General features: G+C 45.0%; 2 protein-coding genes across 2 annotated transcripts in view; one reads left to right on the forward strand and one right to left on the reverse strand.

Annotated features, from left to right (window-relative positions):
- The window catches only part of LOC123962558 (suppressor of cytokine signaling 7-like), a 14,232-nt gene extending 8,466 nt beyond the window's left edge, over window positions 1-5,766 (forward strand). Inside the window, exons 7-10 of the mRNA XM_046038741.1 lie at window positions 971-1,099; window positions 1,422-1,557; window positions 3,056-3,198; window positions 3,813-5,766. Coding sequence (XP_045894697.1) covers window positions 971-1,099; window positions 1,422-1,557; window positions 3,056-3,176 — 386 coding nt within the window. The 3' untranslated portion in view covers window positions 3,177-3,198; window positions 3,813-5,766. The remainder of the gene's footprint in view (window positions 1-970; window positions 1,100-1,421; window positions 1,558-3,055; window positions 3,199-3,812) is intronic.
- Window positions 5,767-14,119: 8,353 nt separating this feature from the next.
- Window positions 14,120-20,201, reverse strand: part of LOC123962602 (properdin-like) — a 17,959-nt gene continuing 11,877 nt past the window's right edge. The window contains exons 8-11 of the mRNA XM_046038766.1: window positions 19,507-19,680; window positions 19,096-19,293; window positions 16,664-16,775; window positions 14,120-14,848 (exon numbers count right to left, since the gene is read on the reverse strand). Of these exons, the coding sequence (XP_045894722.1) occupies window positions 14,719-14,848; window positions 16,664-16,775; window positions 19,096-19,293; window positions 19,507-19,680 (614 nt within the window). The 3' untranslated portion in view covers window positions 14,120-14,718. The remainder of the gene's footprint in view (window positions 14,849-16,663; window positions 16,776-19,095; window positions 19,294-19,506; window positions 19,681-20,201) is intronic.

Here is a 20,201-nt window from a genome sequence, read left to right on the forward strand (position 1 = left end):
TGTGTGTGTGTGTGTTTCAGTGTGGTTGGTACTGGGGCCCGATGAACTGGGAGGATGCTGAGATGAAGCTGAAGGGGAAACCGGACGGGTCGTTTCTGGTCCGGGACAGTTCTGACCCGCGGTACATTCTGAGTCTGAGCTTCAGGTCGCAGGGGGTCACACACCACACACGCATGGAGCACTACAGAGGTAACACACGCATCACTTCCTGTGTCCCATACAGTATCTCTCAAAAGTGAGTCCACCCCTCACATTGTTGTGAATATCTGATTCTATCTTTTCATGTTTCAACACTGAAGAAATTACACTTTGCTACAATGTAAAGTAGTGAGCGTGCAGCTTGTATAACAGTGAAAAGTAGTGAGCGTGCAGCTTGTATAACAGTGTAAAGTAGTGAGCGTGCAGCTTGTATAACAGTGAAAAGTAGTGAGCGTGCAGGTTGTATAACAGTGTAAAGTAGTGAGCGTGCAGCTTGTATAACAGTGTAAAGTAGTGATCGTGCAGCTTGTATAACAGTGAAAAGTAGTGAGCGTGCAGCTTGTATAAAAGTGTAAAGTAGTGAGCGTGCAGCTTGTATAACAGTGAAAAGTACTGAGCGTGCAGCTTGTATAACAGCGTAAAGTAGTGAGCGGGCAGCTTGTAGAACAGCGTAAAGTAGTGAGCGGGCAGCTTGTAGAACAGCGTAAAGTAGTGAGCGGGCAGCTTGTAGAACAGCGTAAAGTAGTGAGCGGGCAGCTTGTAGAACAGCGTAAAGTAGTGAGCGGGCAGCTTGTAGAACAGCGTAAAGTAGTGAGCGGGCAGCTTGTAGAACAGCGTAAAGTAGTGAGCGGGCAGCTTGTAGAACAGCGTAAAGTAGTGAGAGTGCAGCTTGTAGAACAGTGTAAAGTAGTGAGCGTGCAGCTTGTATAACAGCTTGTGAACACTGAAAGCTGTTTGACCTGTTAACCGTCTCCTCTGTCTCCTCCTGCAGGTACGTTCAGCCTCTGGTGTCACCCTAAGTTTGAGGATCGCTGTCACTCTGTGGTGGAGTTCATTGAACGAGCTATCATGCACTCCAAGAACGGGAAGTTCCTCTACTTCCTGCGCTCCAGAGTCCCCGGTAACCAACCATGTCTACCCCTGTCTGCCTCCACCTGTTTTTACCTGTGTGTGCCTGAAAGCTCAGAACAAATCATTTAAAAATCAAACTGAACTGAAAATCATTTGATCAATGTTTTTATTAATTAAATGTAAAACTAAAAATAGGTAAATGTTCTAAAAGACAAGAACCGTCCTCGTGGACGTCGGGTTTCTCAGAAACTCGTCTGTTTGGTTTTATTCTGACAAAGGTTCACTTCCTCCTTCTTCTGTTCTTGTGAGGAAGCACTTTGTGTGTTTAAAGTTTTTTTTCTGCTTTCTACCTGCGTTCATGTGTGGTCCAGGTCTGCCCCCGACCCCGGTCCAGCTCCTGTACCCGGTCTCCAGGTTCAGCAGCGTTAAATCTCTGCAGCATCTCTGTCGCTTCTGCATCAGACAGCTGGTCCGAATAGACCACATCCAGGAGCTGCCGCTGCCCACGTGAGTAAACGCCGGTGCACGTAGACTCATGTTGGATGATGAAACATTATCAGGACATTAGAAACAGCAGTGACAGTAGTGACAGCAGTGAGTTCACTGCCAGAGTTTGGTCCAATCAGTCGGTAACATCTGGGCTAGAAGAGCTGCACAGTTATTATTTTAGCGGAGGGCCAAAGAATCAAGAATATTTTGTTACTGGTTTAAAAGAGAAAAATAACACTACTTTATTAATCATGCACAGTGCAGCCTAATGATTCATTCACACAACAAAGAATCAGTTTGTCCTTTTTCAGAGATTTTAATATACATTTTTCATTTGGTTTCGCAGCACCTTTAGCACCATCACAGACATTTTGTGATTTCATTTTCCCATTAAAGTGCTGTTTGCTTCTGCATGTTTAAAAACACAAAGACGGGGAGGGGCTTGTTGCAGATAGTGATTGGTGTTTACTGTAGCCAATAGCCTGACGGTGCGTTACGCCCCCCCCACCCCGTCATGTAGACTGTGGACTGGTTCAGCTCTCAGTGCTTAGACACTGCGACAGCCTCCACAGAGGCCAATTTTGACGACAGGGAATACAAGACCGCGGTGGTTTTTTGCACCCCGGGGCTGACTCGTCTAATAAAGGACAGCTAGCAGCGCGGCTAACCGAGCTAACTAGCTACAGATACAGTTAGCGGTTTAGCAAAAAGTAAATGTATCTGTCCGTCAACAAAACCTGTAAATCACCGCAGCACTATATTCCGTTTTAGGGAAAACGCACACAGGTAAAGACGCAGCCAAGACAAAATCTTAGTCGGCAGATTTTTGGGCACAGACTCAGTTTAACATGTCAGTGTTAGTTTAGCCTGTTAGCATGCTAACATTAGCGTAAACACAGCTGAGGCTGATGGGAATGTCTGTAGTTCTGCAGGTGTCGTAAAGCAAAATGCAAAAACACCTGTGACGTTTTTTCTGCTTGAAAATAACTTTGTTACTGAGCTACAGGATACACGCTGCTGGAAAAGGACTGACCCGATAGAGGGGACGGAATCGATTTTCGCTGTTCTAGTTGTTTTCCTTCCAAAAACAGCGGCGCCTTGTGTCAACAGAGACCGACTGGCGAGCTCTAAGTTTCATTTCTGTCGTCAGATTGAAGTACAGAAGAAGAGTTTGCTTTGGCGGTCTTTATCGGCCTCTGCTGGCGACCCGTAGGAGCTACAGAGACATCCAGAATATGTCTGGATTCGTCTCGTCTCGGCGAACAAAAGAAGATCAGCCCTGTAGGATGTTCTGTTCTCAAGCTGTGGCCTGTAAAGCATGGGAGCGCTTTTATCAATATTTCTTTTCCTGGAAATAGGTGTTAGGGTTCATGTAAACAGGCTCTGCATGCACAGCGAACCACCAATCACATTACTGATCAGTTTATCTGTGTTTGTCACAGACAGGGTTTGATAACGTGGTGCAGCCCTGCTTCCACCACACGCTGTGTTTCACACGCTGTCGCTCTCTCTGCAGGCCTCTGATCTCCTACCTGAGGAAGTTTTATTACTACGACCCCGAGGAGGAGATCCACCCGTCCCTGAAGGAGAGGGGGCCGGAGCCCAGCAGCCAGCCGGGGGTCCAGCCTCAAACGTAGCACTGGAGCCTGAGAGGACAACGTGAGTCCGCCGCCGCCGCCATTTACTAACTAATTCAGGAGTTTCTCGGTGGAGTTTGGAGTCAGGGTGGGTGTTAGCTTAGCTTAGCATAAAGACTGGAAACAAGGGGAAACAGCTAGCCTGGCGCTGTGCAGCTTCTAAAGCTAACTGATGAACACGTTACATCCTGTGGCTTTATGGTCACCGATTTAGCCCTGAGACAGGAAGTGATGTCACGTTTGTGACGCGGGTAATAAATATTGATCAGTGTGAGTTTATGGTGTGATGTTGAAACAAGTTGAAAAAGTAAACCGTGCTGCACGAAGCCGGCTGGAGGTCGCGCAAAAACCAAGGGAAGTCACCTGAGCGCACCTGGTGGCACAACTGGAGGCCCTCAGGTAGCGCGGTGCCTCCATCCGTCCGGCTGGTGGAGGCCCCAGCAGATGCTCTACCTCCCCCTGTTAGTCTGAGCAGCTGTTTGAGGAACATGAAATGTATTTAAAGATTTACGTCTTCAGGAGGAACCAATGAGCTCGCAGCTGAGAGCCGCAGACATGAAGTCAGGCAGGCTCATGTTGATCTTTGGATCAATAATAATGATTAATAAACTTCCTTTCTTTCTTTCTTCCCTCCAGTTATTTTCTTTTCTCAGTTTTTTTCTTCGTTTCTTTTGGACACTCGGTCGCTGAAGGACGTTCAAACACTCAAACTGGACTCAGCCAATCAGCTCCCTGCGCTCAGTCCTGAATCCGGGCGGGTTTCAGATGATCCACCTTCCTCCGAGCACTCTGATTGGCTTGGGGGAGGTACATGGGGATGTGGAGACTCCGCCTCTCTTTTGATGTCATCACTGAGCAGCCGGACTAAGGGAAACGTGACATGGCGGTTAGCGTCCTCGCTAACCGCCATGTTAGCGGGGACACGTCGTGTCGCCTCTGGGATCCTTCAACTTCCAGCTGAACATTTTCACTTCAGATGTCTTTATACTCAGTTTAATCTACAGGACGACCAACTCAAACTCTTACTGGAGCTTTCAACCGTGCTAACAAAACCTACCAGGAGGAAGTTTATTCGCTCGCACAGGTGAAGTGAACGAGCTCGGAGGCGGCGTCATTGTTAAACCTGAAGGCCGGATCGCACCGGAGAGCAGCAGCCACACGTCTTTGAGAAGTTGGCGCTGCTAGTTAGAACTACTGTAGCTGGAGAGCTAACGTGCTAGCCAGCTGGGAAGATGTTAGCGGCTCCAGAAGTGTGTTAGCTCGGTGGCTAACGTGATGCTAAGTGTATTAAGCGTGAGGTCATAGTTATCCAAGGAAGACGTTTCGTCCCTCATCCGGGAGGAAGCCGCTGAGATGAAGGACAAAACGTCTTCGAGTATCTTCAACCAGGTCCAGCTGCTGTTGTTGTTTTCTTCCATGTTGGACTCTCCGGCTCTCCGTCCAATCAGAGTTCGGCGCTCTGTCAGGACAGCTTGTTATTGGTCTCTGAGTTGGGCCGGACACAAAGCCTGCGAGCGCGTTTCCTTCCCCTCTGCGAGTGAATACACTGATTTTGGGATTGAAACGCTGGCGATGAGGTCTGACCTTCAACCGGACTAATCTAATCTGCTCCACGTCAGCTCCCAGAGAACCCTGGGTAAAAACACGCCTGGTTATTCTGGTTGTACGCAGCAGGATGTGGGCTGAACCACGCTGGTGATTTTTCACAAAGCCATGCTGTTCCGTGGCAGAGCTGCCTGGGGCTGAACGATCTAGATTGAGATTAATTTGACTGAAATTATGATTTAATCTAAATTTGATAGAAAAACTGATGGCAGTGAGATTCTTGAGGTGATTGGTACCAAACAGATGTTTTCTTAACTCTGTAGAATATGATGTGCAGCCCAGCACGTCTCTGCAACAATACTCGACAACATTTGGATTAACCTGTTCGGCCCTACAGCTCCCTGAATCTAATGGTCTCCCAGCTGAAAACTCAAAATCCCTGGGAGCCATTTTCAGATTTAGCAACTTCAGAAAGTGCTGTTGGACTCCAGAGTGTTGGATCTCACCTCCAGGTCCATTTAGTGGCAGTTCTGGAGCTTTCCAATGGGTCAAACCATCTTCCTCGGCAGACAGAGCTGCCTGGTTAAACTCACCCACACACCGACACCGATGGCAGCGAGCTGCTGGCTGCTGGACCGCCATCGGGGGCAGGTTGGGGATCAGAGTCCTGACCGAGGACATGTGGACCTGAGGAGCCGGGGATCGAACCCCCAACCCAAAGTAGTCGTGGGCCTGTAGATTCTTTTCTGAGCACTTTAAGGACTTTGGCTTGAAAGCTGAGATTGGGAACAGCAGGTAAACACCAAGTAATCTCACCACGAGGTCCGTTTAGTAGCTGCTCTGCTCTAACAACAAGTCTTTGGATGAAACTCCCTGCAGCTTGATGTTAAACCTCGAGATCGTCCTTAGGGCTGGGCCAAAAATGTTGTCACGATAAAAACATTTCACATCTTTTGACATCGGTAATTATCACGATAAATGTCAAGTCTTTATTCCTTTCAAGTTTAAAGGCTGATTTTTGCTCCTGACTGAGAATTGAAGAAACCAGATGGTTAATTATGTGGTTAAACTTTTCTTTATGGTCAGAATGTTGACGCCAAACAGAGGATCACTTCACAAGTCAGAGGTAGAACATTCAAAATTATTATGATAAAATCTTTTCAACAAATATGATTAGAAAGTCTTTTTTCAGTCCCTTTTCCTCAACAAAATAAATATATTAATAGAAAAATTAAGTGCTAATTTGTTTGTGATTCAAATGAATTAAACCAAATATTTATTGACGATATATTAAACATTTATTATATTGATTATTGAGGAAAATTAAATTGCAATAAGCATCATTATTGTTTTATTGCCCAGCCCTGCGATGAATTGTACCTGAAGTGCTCTGAAAAAACAAAATGTGCACATCTAAATTCACACGACAACTGGCCAAACTCTGAATCCAGGACTGAACGGACCTCGAGGTGAGAAACTGCTGCTTCTGAAGTCAAGAATGAACTTTGTTCTCAACTTGAACCGTTTTAATTTAATGTCCTCATTGTTCACTTGTGTTTGATCAGGTTGGTGCTTGTTGGACCTTTTTATCTGCCGTACCGGTCCACACCGGAGTGTCTTTAAACGCTGCATACTTGACATGTTAACAGAGTTACTGTGAGCTTATGTTGAGGTAATTTATCAGATGCTAAGAACGTTTCTGTCTGATACCTTTTTATTAGAGTTCTGTTAGCAGACCCGACCCAAACCATCAGTAGAGCCTCAAAGAGAGAGCATCATGTGACTCCTGCTGATGAAATGTCATTGATGAGGGAGGAGGATCATCAAGATCACAGCTTGACTCCCAACTTGATGTTCTTGCTAGTTAGCATTAGCCAACGGTAGCGATAACTTGCCCCAGCAAAAGCAAGAAGGACCGAGTAGTTTTACATCAGCTAACGTTAGCTAACACTGCTGGGAAATTGTTTAAGTTTCTCGGCTTGTGTTAGCTTCTTGTAAGCTGCTAACTTGTCGTTGCTCCATTATGCTGGAGGACGCAGTATTTTAGGCACTTAAAGATTGAGTTCCTGGTCAGATGTGATGGTCTGAGTTTTTCCGAGATCTTCAGGCCCGTCTACAGGATTCTTCCAACATCAGACAACTTCAACGCACCGCCCTATAATGGTATAAAACTAAAATACAGCTTCCGGTCTCGGCGTAGGGTTCGGGTCCTAAAGATGCTGGTTCAGCCGGGTTCGGGTCTCTTGCAGAACTCTAACTTGTAGTCTCTCGTTCCCTCTTTGAATCTAAAGCAGCACAGAACTGATTCGTGTCTAGTTTTTGTCAACGTTTTTTCCAAAGTAGAGCAGGAACATCATCAGGGTGAATGTGCAGCAGGAAGAACCCTGTGATGTTCATGTTCCACCAGTAACTGTAAAAACAATCCTCCACGCTGGTGAGGAAGTCGGGATCCCAGAGGCGACCGGCCGCAGGCTGCTGTGGCGACATTACCAAAAAATGAACAAAAGAAGCAGCTAATGTGACGACTACTGAACGTTTCCTCGATGGACTGATTGATTCAGGCGCTGGTTCTGAGTAAGTTCTGTCCCAGCAGAGACTGGGAACACTGGAGCCGGGACACTTCCATGATGTCAAAACAGTGGGGGGGGTTGGGGTCATTGAATGCAGCACACTGAAGGACTGGACACCTGCTGAGATGGACTGAACGGTGGAGCAGTAACCTGTCGTCTTCGGTGCAGAGCTGTGGTTTTTGTGCAGTCAGCTGTTAATAAACAGTGTGGGCGGGGCTAATGTGTGTTTGCAATGTTTACTGTCTTTGTTCAGGTGTGATAACCAGCCGCTCTGGCTTCACAAAAATGGTTAAAAAATGAATCAGAAAGTGAAAATCAAAAGTACTGAATGGATCAATCGTCTGATCAGATTTTGATCACACTTCCTGATTTAAATCATAGTTTACACTTTTATTCAGACACAGTTGTGCAGCTGCTTTTTGTTGAAACATTTATTTATTTCCTAAAAAAAAAGCATAGTTTTATAGTGTAAAACTTCAATTAACAGCTTTTATTTGCTTCAGTCACTGAACTCAACCGGCCTGTATTTAGGACAGGCCTTTAATTCCTTTATCGTGCTGGTAAATCTGAATGAATGATCAATGAACTGAACGATTGAATCGTGGAGAATCTAACCGATCGAACGTTTTGTAGCAACTTTTTGATTGGCAGGCGACCCCGCTGGGCTTCAAAGGGTTTTTTATGCATCCAGAGAGCTTCTATAAACCAGACCAGGCTTCTAATTGAGACCTGCGTTTATGGGTAGGCGTCTGTTTGGGACTCTGCTTTTACAGTTTTACAGTATTTGCTCTGATATTGAACAATTTCAAACCATAACCAGTCTTAGTTGCCAGAGCTTCATCACACCAGGCTCTCTCATGTCTGGAGGCAGGTTTAGCAGCATGCTAGCAGCTCTGTGAGGCTAAACTAGCTGCTGACCTCACCATGCTAACACGATGAGGCAGATGGGATAGAGAGCCTGAGTCACTCGCTTCCGCTTCCGGCCCATGGGACCTTATTTCGGGAAAAATATGTACGCTAGTCAACGGTGAGAGACAACTTATCTTTTTATCCTGTTAGAATTGAGCCCTGAGTTACACACATGATGTTTGTCAATTTTAAACAATAATTTTTGCAAGTCAAGAAAGTCAGTTTGTCATAAATCAGTAAAGTTACATGTTGTTTTGTGTGAAACCCGTTCAACGAACTACATCTCTCGTCTCGCACAGTATACGGCAACATGTTAGTGCGGTAATGTTAGCTAACGTTCGTTGCCTTCTTGCTGCTAGCTAGATAACTCAGCTGTGTTCCACGTAGAAATATATCTCACCTGATGTGTTTAATCCAACAACTCTGTCCTTTTATAACATCATCCTCTCATCTAAGTTTTTTGACGTTAGCTTCAGTAACGTTAGCTTCAGTCATTGACGTCACTCAGCGACTTTTGGGTTTGTGGTCTTTGTAATTATGTATTTTCACAGTCTGATACATCAACAGTTTTACAACAAATTGTGACTTTCTTGACATTTTTAAATTGACAAACGGGATAAAAATATTTGTTGTCCCTCGCCGTTGACTACCGTACAATATTTTACCGATCAAGGTCCCACGGTGGTCCACTGGAAGGGGAGGGACTTAGGCTCTCTATTGTCGTCATAATGTCGCCTGACCACTTCTGGAAAAGCCCCCTGTGTCGACGACGCTGCTGTTCAGACAATATTATTCATGTTACCTGTGCAGGTGGATTACAGGTGAGTCTGCTGCCTCTACAGGTGAGTTAATGGTGTCAGAGAGATCCTGCTGAATTTGATCACAGTAAAATGATCGATCAGAGAATGTCATTTTGTCGCTCTGTGATCTGACAGCCTGTAGTTACTGTAATAAACGCCGCCACGATGTTTCCACGGCACGCTCTTTCTAAAAGCCAGTTTATACTTCGTCCAGTCTGTGCGGTAGCGTTCTGCGTAGTCACGCTGTCAAGAGCGTTTAAATTTGAGTGTTGACGTCTGCGTCATTCTGCAATTACATTTGCAATATCTGTTCTGCTGTAGCAACGTTTACACACAAAGCCGGCGACGGGCGTGAAACCTCCTTTAGAGCACAAGATAAAAGCCGGACGACGGTAAAACACAAAGACTGATAAAAGTTTGTATACAGATTTTTAAAAAGTATCTAAAATAATGTTTGCAGCATAAACAAAGTGTTCTTCAGAGACATAAAAACTTTAACATTTCATTTTGTTTTATGGAGCAAACTGCCCATTAAACGATGACGTCAGTCTCTTAATATTTCACCTTTTCACTCGATCTGTGGAAAAGGTGAATGTGCAGAAAGTTTTGAACGCGAGTCAGAGATGAGTTTCATGTTACATCTGGCCCCGGTCTCCCCTACAGATCGGCTTCCACGTGGATTCTTTTTTTCATGAATAAATAAAATACCAAAACAAAACTTTCTTCAGTTGAGTTAAAACAGGTCTTGTCTGATACTATATACAATCTCAGTTTTTAATATGTTTGTGGTAATGTTGATGCTGCAGGAGGAATAATAAGTGAAACATTGGGTTTGATTAAAAGCACGATGAAGAGTTCAAATTTATCTCTACAGCAACTTTTTAAAACAACCATAATCAATCAGGATACACGAACAAATACACAAAGCAAAGACAGCAGAAAGGTCAAAGTGTCAAAACTCAAATTGTAAGCTAAAGAATAGAGGTCGGTGTTTCTGCAGCTCTTATTTGAGTAAGTAAAATATTCCAGAGACCCTGAACGGCTCGGACATCTTTTTATTTTTTAACCTGAATCTAGGAACATGGAGGAGCTTCTGATCGGACCTCAGGGCTTTGACAGGAGTCTGAACAAGTTCTGATGAACCCGTGACCCAAGAGTCCGCTGAGCAGGTCTCAGTCTCCGTCAGGATTAATGAAACCCTGGCCCAATCCCAAGGTCCCCCCTAAGCCCTGAACCCTCAGACTTTGCGGACGACTTTACGGTTCTGTTACAGCCTCAGTCGCTTACCAGGTGACGTCAGTAAAGTCTGTGAGGGTTCAGGACTTGGGGGGACATTGGGCTCTGTTGGACTGTTTTGTGTCTGTACGGCGCCGTAAAGTGTGCAAATTACATGTGCAGACCACATAATGGGCTCTATTGTTTCTATCTGACATTAAACTCAGCAGGTTAGTGCTGAATGCAGAGGATGCTCTTGATGTTACAGCCTAATACTGCTGTTTGCACTGTTTTATCACGATTATCGGAGCTACACTGGTGCGATGTGGCTCTGACAATATCTGAATAATCATGTTCGCACAGAACATCCAGCCGCACTCAACCCAACTAATGATATTCTCAGATTCATCCCACCTCTAGGCTACTGGTCCTTTTAACTCTCCAGGTGATTTCTTTATTGTGTTGATGCATGAGTGTTTTCTTTAACGTTTACTTTCATGATAAGAGAGCGTCAGTCATTTTAAACGTTTCCATCGGCGCTGTAAAGCAAATAACCTGGAACATTTATGCAGCAAAACTAAAAACTGTAGTTGTAAACTTGACAGGACAGAGGAAACATTTTAGTTTCTATCGGCGCTGTGAAGCAAATAACCTGGAACATTTACACTGGATGGATCAGGAGGACGGCTGCTTTACTCCAAACAGTTTCACTTTACGAACCTGGACTTTGTGTGACACCTTCTGGAGTCAGATTCTGACTGATCATGTCGCGTGTCAGTTTAAATATGTTGCTGCTGTGCGTAAATGCGCATATTTAAAAAAGGTTTTGCAGCGGTGCTCAGTTATTGCGCGCACAAGGTTTTCATGTTCTTCATGTGTTTCCCCAAGTGTGGACGCTGGAACAGTTTTTCAAGTTGAAATGAGAGGCAGTGTAATCAGCTGCGCCCGCATGGCCTTCATTTAAATTGATCGTGTTATCAATGGTTTTTATATAAATGATTTTATTTTTACATACATATAATTACGGAGGTCTGGACCTCGGTGACCTCATAGGACCCTGCTTGTAACCACTCTGTGTTGAAGGAAAGTGTGTAACTGCGTGCCCACACAGTCGTGTCATGCGCGCAGTGTTCGTCTAGTTACTTCCTACTGGCAGAGGAGACGTGAGCATGCGCTTTGGAGGCGCAGTGTTTTTTCGAGACGCTTTGGTTGCTATGATACATAGTTTCCGTGGAGGTGATGTGCTGCAAGTAGGCTACCTGATTTTACTGAATATAAAAATAAAGTACGTAGGCCACGTGCTCTGCATGAAGAGAAGGCTGAAACATGTGGAGCGAGGGGACGGACTCGCCGTACGTGGGTCCATCAGATTTTGCGTGCGAGGAAACACCTCGGCGAGAAGGCACATTGTTTCGTTCAAGAGCTGAGATGGCTCGGCGTGGTGTTTGTCCCGCCCTCCTGCACTGTGATTGGACGGCTGAGTAAAAAGTGACGAGTGCTGTGTTTTTTCTGGTCAGCGATCTGATGCGAACAGAAGTCCCTTAAACCTGCATTGTATTGAACAGCCAGCAGGGGGCGACTCTTCTGGTTGCAAAAAGAAGTCCAGCGCCATTAGAAAGAAAATGTTTCTACTTGTCAGCTGATTTATTCCCTCAGTAAACACTTTCCTGATGAGTTTCTGGTCTCAGTCGCTAGTTTCAAGTCTTCTTCAACACAGCGTGATGTTCATTTAGTAAATTATGGTCCCATTTAGAGGAACAGAGACCAGGAAGCAGGGGAGGCACATTTAGTTTAAGCCTGTTGTTCGCTACACAAAGTAATCAGCCCTGTTAAAATGACGTTAACGTGAACTACAGACGCACCTCGCTAAGCAAGCTAGCTAGCTCCGCACAGCTGTTAGCTCCACCGTCTCGTCCCTTCCTGGTTGCAAAAACTCAACATGGCGGCGCCCTATCGGCTTCAAAACGGCGGTCCACAAACCAACGGGTGACGTCACCATGACTACGTCCATTTCTTTTATGCAGTCTGTGGTTTTTCCCAAAGTTGAACAACGCTCAGCGCCTCGTCACACTGCTGCCGTTTTCACCAGGTTGAAAAAACGCTGCGCTCCCATTGCAGTGAATTGAAAAAAGACGCTGGCCTCAGGAAAAAAACGCTTTGGTGGACACGGGCCCTTAAGCACAAAAAATACTTGGTTAAGGTTAGGAAAAGATCGTGGTTAAAATAACTACGTACGTCAGTTAACTTACACGTAACTCGAGTAACTTCAATAAAATATTTAATGTTGCCTTTTTGTTTCACACGGGACACGAATCCCGGTCTTCCGGGTCAAAGTCGGGGGTTCTGGTCATTGTTTGTTTGGTCAAAGAAGCTCGCCAATCTGTGTTTGAGGCCTGAAGTGGCGGGCCTCGGAGCGCTGGCCATCGCCGTCTTCATCGCCGTCATTTCAGCCGCTTATCTTCTGAGGCCACGACGGAAGCTCTGCGCAGCGTGTTTGCTGAGGAGAAGGTCTCCGAGGTCTGGGATCAGATCGACGAGTGTCTGAAGAGATGCGAGATGAACATCAACAACAGGGCCGAGCTGCTGAGCGACCTCAAACGGATCGAGCGCCACCTGAGCGCCGCCGTCACCAAGCTGAAGAAGTCCATGATGAGGGATGCTGATTCACCTGGTGAGAGGGACTCAGACCTGCGACCCTGTAGAGAGACTCCTCTCTACTTACCTGGGAGACCTGGACCTGCGGTTTGAAAAGCACGAGGAGGCGGTGAAGCAGAAGAGCGAGCTGCGAGAGCTGTTGTTTCTTATTTATTAAAAAGCAACACAAGAAACAGAAACGCTTTTCTGGTTAAAAGGTCGGACTAGGCGGCCTGTGGCGTGGGCCGCAAAATGTCACAGGGGCGCCGCACAAAGACGTTTTCACCTTGGTGTGAATGTGAGCTGCACTTTACTGGACGTGCTGAACACAGGCGGTCCAGGGCCTCAGCCACCAGGGGCCCTCGAGATTTGTCTCTCCTTTTAAAAGTATCCTCAGTACCTTGCGTTTTCTAAATGGAGTTCGGATCCTCCTGTTGTGTCCGGTTACTGTGTAAATATGAAGTCGTGTCACAGAGCAACTCGCTGCAGCAGACATGTTGAGAAGCGCGAGCGACGATAAATCCACTTTTTAAGTCCAAAAATTAAAACTAAAAAGTTAATTTAATAAAAGAAATTTACTCTGAGCTCCTGCTGCCAGTAAACGGCTATTATGACCACAGCCTCTCTGACCACAACATGACCATGAGGGCCCGCGTTCTTCTTTGTCCAGGGCCTCCATATCACTAAAACGGCCCCCAGTGCTGAAGTTAACGTGTGGATTTGTGGTGAGATTGATCACAAGTGTTTCCACCTGAATAAGAATACTGTGGTGCGTTCAATGTCCTAAGTGGAAGTGGGAGAAGTCCATGTCGCTGCTGAACGGCACAATCTGGCACGTTTTATTGCTCCTATAATGTAATTAGTGCCTTTTAAATGGAACTTTCACTGGCATTTTATATATATATATATATATATATATATATATATATATATAAAATGTTGAACTGAAAAAAAAGAGTCCTCAAATATAAAAATGTATAAAAGTGAAAAATGAAAATTGATAATTTTTTCAAAATAATTCCAGAACTGAATCAATATTTTATTTAAACTGGGAAAGAATGGTACAGTTATTTTTAGTTTGAATACCTGGTTGTATTTTTCAAGTTTACGACCAAAACTTAAATTTCAATTTTTGTTTTTTACAAATTAATCAAACCTGTGGCCCTGATTTAGCTCCATAACAGCTCCTTAAAAACATCACCAAGAGTTCAATTGCTAAACTAATTAGCTAACAGCTACAGGAGAAAACAGGAAGCTGAAGACTTCACAATAAAAGCCCAGTGGATTATTTTATTTTGACGATACACAGGTTTAATAGTCGAGAACAGAGCAGAACAACACGTTAATCAGAGAAACAAACAGGAACCAGCTCAACCTAAAGTTTAGGTCTGTTAGTTTACTATCAACGGAGCATGCTCCAGCTGTGACCTGTAATGAATATGTCGTTTAGCTGGGGGTGGACAAAATATTAGAAACACCTGTCAGTGTAATGTTAATATATTTCAACAGTGGTGGAAAGTAACTTGGTACATTTACACACATAAGTACTGCTCGACATTTATCTGACAGCTTTATACTTTTCAGATTAAGACTTTACGTAAAAAAAACACACAATACGTTTATAAAATGCACATTATTAAAAAATAATCCAGTGGTTCTCAGCCTTTAGGTCTTGTTAGGGAACTTTATGAGACTGAGACTTTTCTCACGTGGTTTCATTTCAGTAACTGTTCTAATGAACAGAACCCTCAGATTTATCTGGGGACCCTTTGGAGGGGCCCGACCCCTAGGTTGGGAACCAGTGGACTAAACTTTCTATCTGTATATAAAGTAGTTAAACTGTTGTTAAAGTCGTCGGTGAGCGGGCTGTCAGGGGCAGGGGGGAACGTTGAGGCAGGGCTCAACTTCAACTTTCTTTCCGTTCTCGGGCGCCGCGCCGCAGTCAGCATTCGGAATCCCGAAGAACGTCGCGGGGTCCCTCTGACGGCCGATGGTAGGACTGAAAACACACACAGTCATGTTTCCATTACATTACGATGACTTACTTTAAATCCTCGGAGACCTACTCTAACCTTAAAACCCTTCACACTAAAACTTACTGTCCTCACGCTGTGGGGACTTTATGGCGTTTGGTCGAGTCCCCACAAAGTGAAAACACAGTTATGGCAGACATGGGTAATACCCACCAACACACGCACACACAGCGTATTCAGAAAACTCTGTGTGCCCTCAAGCATATCTTTGATGTTTCTAATGTCAGTCGTAAATGAGCGACCCGGTATCCTGGGAATTATAGTGCGTTCAGTTTGCAATGGGAAGTCAGATTTTTCCGAGATCCAATTTTGAAATTTCACATTGCTGCAGCTCCTCTTGTGTTTGTTTTAGCTATGGAGTGATGCATCTTGTCTCTACATGATCTTCGTTGGGAGTTGCACATGCTCAGTTCCTAGTTAAGGACTACTAGCCAATCAGAAGCAGAGAAGGGCGGGGCGGCGAGAAGCCGGTAAACGGCTCGGGTTCAGCCGTACGTGTTGCCGACCGGCTCGGCAACACGGACTGGAGCGAGAGTTTCAGAGCGGTGAGTTATTAATCTGTATCCATAAAGTTTTAACTGAGCTCTGTCTCTACATCACAGGAACAACTTTATGTCCACTGACTGCCTGGAGGGTAGCTAGTGTTTGGAAGGGAGAGGAGAGCTGTGTGCTGCAGCTCGCTGTTTCTGAGGGCGTGTCGGAGTAGCCGCTTGGCGAGCGTTATATGAGGCGCGTTTAGCTTTCATGAAAGCTAAACGAGCTGTTTTCAGGCAGCAGAGTTTTCTGTGGGAGATGGGAACTCCCTTTGGGCTTTGTCACTTTGCAAACCTGTTACATGCACAAAAAAGATATATAACTAATAAAGGAGAGGGGAAAAGCCAAAAAGCAGAACACCACCTCTTTAAGACGGATTACCGACTCGGAAAGTCGGGAGAACCTCACCAACCCTGACCTCAAAATCCAAGATGGCTGCTCCTGGAAAAAGTAACTGCCTGTTTTTTGCACACAGTCTTATTTTTGTCTCATTAAATAGATTCCTGTGCAGCTTATCTGTGTAGACATGTAGCTGCTGTGTCTGTATGTGCAAAATACAGCGTAACACCTTGTTACCAGCTGGTTCTGCTAAACAATGACCAGAGGTGACAATCTTAGTTTCCACTTAAATCTGCTGTTGTACTGGAGCGCTGCGCACCATTACATCCATTTCCACTCACTGTCAGGACAGGAAGTAGTGAGTCCTTTAAAGGAAAGCGGGTATTTGGAGACCAGAGTCCTCGTCCTGTCACAGAGCTTCAGTTAACTGGATTTTGGTTTTGTGTTCATGTTTTTCCTGTTCTGCCTTGTTTATTCTCATGTTCAGTTTAGTTCACTTTACCAGTTCTGTCTCATTTCCTGTTTTCTTAGCCCTGTGTCTTAGTTTCGATCTCACTGTGTAGTCCTGCTTCGGTGTCTTAGTCTTTAGTCCTGTGTCTTCATGTCTCAGTGGTAGTCCTTGGTTCTGATTCTTAGTTCTTTTGTTCGGTTTCCTTCATCCTAGTCTGCCGTCATTTGTTCTGGTCCTTGTTAAACAGTCAGTCTGTCTGGTCCTGTTTCTGCTTTCTAGTCTTGGTAAGTCCTGGCGTTAGCCTTGCATCAAGTTACAGTTTGTCCGTGTGTCCTGTCTGTTCTCTACTTGTGTCTGAGTTGAAAATGTGCGTAGAAACAGGTGGATGGAAACAGGCTTTCTACGTCCTGTCCTTCACTCATTGACCCACTGTCTGGTGCAGAATCAGTGAACTCACTTGTATTCGCTGTAATCGGGTTTACAGTATCTCTTCCTGAAGCGTTTGGACTTTCCTCCACAGGACGGTTTACACAGACTCCACTGCTCCCAGCCGTCCCAGGTGCCTTTCACTGTAACACACACAGGAATGTGAAATGATGAAGACTAAACCGGTTTCAGGAGGAGTTGAGTAGCAATACATTTATACAGGACATTTCTCAGAACCTAAACTCATCGATGGGGGAATATCAACGTCTTTCACCTCAAAGGTACTCTGATATGCAACATGAAGGACATTTTCATGTTAAAGGGGCAACATGTAGTTTTCAGGAGCCACTAGCAGTGACGGTTTTCAGATTGCAACCAGCTGAGGACTGGAACTCATGAGCGAGCAGAATCCAACACACAGAGAGTAAAACACCAGAGACAGCTTCACACAACATGCTGGAAACATTACAGTAATAGTTTTATCAGATGCAGGTTGAACTAATCCATGCATGATAACGGTATTTACTGCATTTAGCCGACGTGCTACTTCAGCGTTAGCTCGTCTGCTGCTTTCAGTCACTAACTTTACTATCTGTGTATCTTTCACTGGAGGCTCAGCAGTGTGAGCACAGCTACATGTACTGGATGATAACGGTTAGTGGGCTGGACTGAATATTGTAAATGAGATTGTGTCACACTTTATAACAGTTAGACCTCAGTAAGTAACGTTAAAGCCGACTCTGGGTCAGTTTTGTCTGGTCCAAAACAAAGCGGGGGTCTCTCCGTGACTCCAGTCTTTCTGATGTTCGATCATCGATCTGATTCTCGTTTGTCCTGACGGGCTCCAGCTAATAAAACTTTATTGTTGTTCTTCTCCCTACGTGGGGTTTGCGTTGTGTTGGCAGCCGGTTGTTTTGTGGTGTTAGTGGACTATGCAGTCGTTAGCTGTTGCGTTGTCGCTGTAGTTTGGGAGAGGCTCGGTAGCCCGACCCGATTCCTTCACAGAAGAAACAGAATAGTGGCTGATGCAAGCGACAGAGAAAACAGCTGTGTGCTTCATTTCTAAGTGAGGTTAGAGCCCGTTGAGTGACTAATTAAAGGAGACCTATTATTCTGCTTTTCCAGTCCTATATTGTAGTTCTGTGACTCCTGTACGGCAGATTTGCATGATTCAAAGTTCAAAACAAATAATCTTCTGTCTTATACTGGCTCTTCATGCAGGCCTTCATTTCAGCCTCTGTCTGAAACAAGCTGTAGATGCTCCTGTCTCTTTAAGGCCCCCCCTCTCAAAGCCCACTGTCTTCTGATTGACCAAGAGTATCTTTCTGTGGATAACTGTTAATAACCGTGCGTGCTCCAAAACAGCTGATTCAAACTATCAACTCCTTATAAATCCTGAGGCTGCTTCAATCAGCTGTGTTGAAGCAGGGAGAGACTAAATCATGCAGGACAGGGGGTAACTTTCTCCAGGAGAGGGATGGGAAACACCGTCGTAGTACATAAACTTCAATTCAACGAAGATCAATTCATACAGCCAGCAAAGTCTTTGCACACTGTTTAACGTTAAGTGTGAAAAGCTAAGTGTGAAAAATAGAGATTTTTATTTTATCTTTTTTTGGACAAATAACTAACTTGAGCATCGTCAACATGTTAAGACAAATGCAAACCTATGCCCTTGCAACACGCTTTACAAAAACAAACACACAGTAGCTTCATACAGTCTATGAGTTGAAGAACAAAAGCTAATCCTGCTACTTCTGGAGCTAACGCTAGCCACCGTTAGCGTAGCCTAACGTTACCTATGTAGCAACAAATAGGCTAACCTAACTTACACGCGTGTAACATTCTGTAATTTGTGTGATTTAGATGTACAATACTGACAGCGGTAGCTATTGACGGCGAATAAATGCATTCAGACTTTACTCAATGTTTTGGAAAATGCTAAACAGTCACCTACCGCTGTCGCGATGTGTAGAGTAGCGAAACAACCGAGAATGCATCACGTTAATGTCCTGTGGGGACGTAAAAACTGACCGGCCTGACAGAGGAGGTCTGCAGTTGGACCCCTCTCGAAATCTGAGGTTTTTGCTCACAGGGATTTCTTTTAAATACTTTAACCTCATTATTTGAAGCTTTGGCCATGTTTAACATGAACATCCAACTTAGTGTTAGCTGCTGCGTTGTCGCTGTATTCTGAGAAAGGCTCGGGAGCCCGATTGTAGATAAGTCATAAAATGTGGAAAAGCATAATAGGTCTCCTTTAAAGAGGGATTTCATTGAAAAACTATATTTAGCCCCTTTAATGGGTTTATTCTGTTCCTTCTTTGATTGTCTTCAGTAGATTTCTCTGCAACACGTCACTCAGACGTCAGAACTGTTCATCGTGTCAGTTCATTTTTATTCTGGCCAATACACCTTTAAGGTCAGGGTTAGGTTCAGGCAGGTAGTGTGTGTGTCACCCACAGTAACAGTTGGTGACATCATAGCAGACCCGTCTGTCCAGCTGAGCGTCCCCGCTGCAGATGGATCCGTTGTGAGCTCGGTGAAGACACTGGCGCTCTCGAGTCTGACTGCCGCCCAGCTGCTTGCAGCGGATTTCCCGATTCCCGAACGGGAATTTACACTGATTCCATGGCGACCATTCCGACCACATCCCGTCCACTGCAAACAGACAGACGTCACACTCGTAAATACAAATGGAGGTGATTTAGAGCTGCCCTTCTGTCTGCAGCCAGGATTCATCTTTACACAGGTGAAAGGTTAAAGCACACATATACCATGCTGCTGCTGCTGCAGGAGGAGGCACAGCTGATTGGTTGGTTTGCAGAGTGTTACAAGTTTTCATGTTTTAAAAGACAAGCATCAGGTGTGTACCTGGACAGTGGACGTTGGTCTTACAGATGCTGGTTCGACGTCCCTCTCCATGACAATCTTGGCCGCCATGTGCAGGGGCGGGGCTGTTACATCTCCTGGTTGACACCTGAAGTCCTACCCCACAGGTAACAGGACAGGAAGACAAGGGAGACCAAGATCCCCAACCTCCGTCCACTGGTACAGGGACACACAGCAAGACAGATCACATCAGTGATCACCACCAGTGGACAACAACGTTATCGTTAAAACACCTGGGAGTGTTTTCGTCTCTACGTGCAAACCGTCGTTAAAACACCTGGGAGTTGTTTTCGTCTCTACGTGGACACCGTCGTTAAAACACCTGGGAGTTGTTTTCGTCTCTACGTGCAAAATGTCGTTAAAACACATGGGAGTCGTTTTCGTCTCTACGTGCAAAACGTCGTTAAAACACATGGGAGTCATTTTCGTCTCCACATGGACACCGTCGTTAAAACACATGGGAGTTGTTTTCGTCTCTACGTGCAAAACGTCTTTAAAACACATGGGAGTCGTTTTCGTCTCTACGTGCAAAACGTCGTTAAAACACATGGGAGTCGTTTTCGTCTCTACGTGGACACAGTCGTTAAAACACATGGGAGTCGTTTTCGTCTCTACGTGCAAAACGTCGTTAAAACACATGGGAGTCGTTTTCGTCTCTACGTGGACACAGTCGTTAA

The sequence above is a fragment of the Micropterus dolomieu genome, linkage group LG02 (genome assembly GCF_021292245.1).
Source record: "Micropterus dolomieu isolate WLL.071019.BEF.003 ecotype Adirondacks linkage group LG02, ASM2129224v1, whole genome shotgun sequence".
In the NCBI taxonomy this organism is placed as follows: domain Eukaryota; kingdom Metazoa; phylum Chordata; class Actinopteri; order Centrarchiformes; family Centrarchidae; genus Micropterus; species Micropterus dolomieu.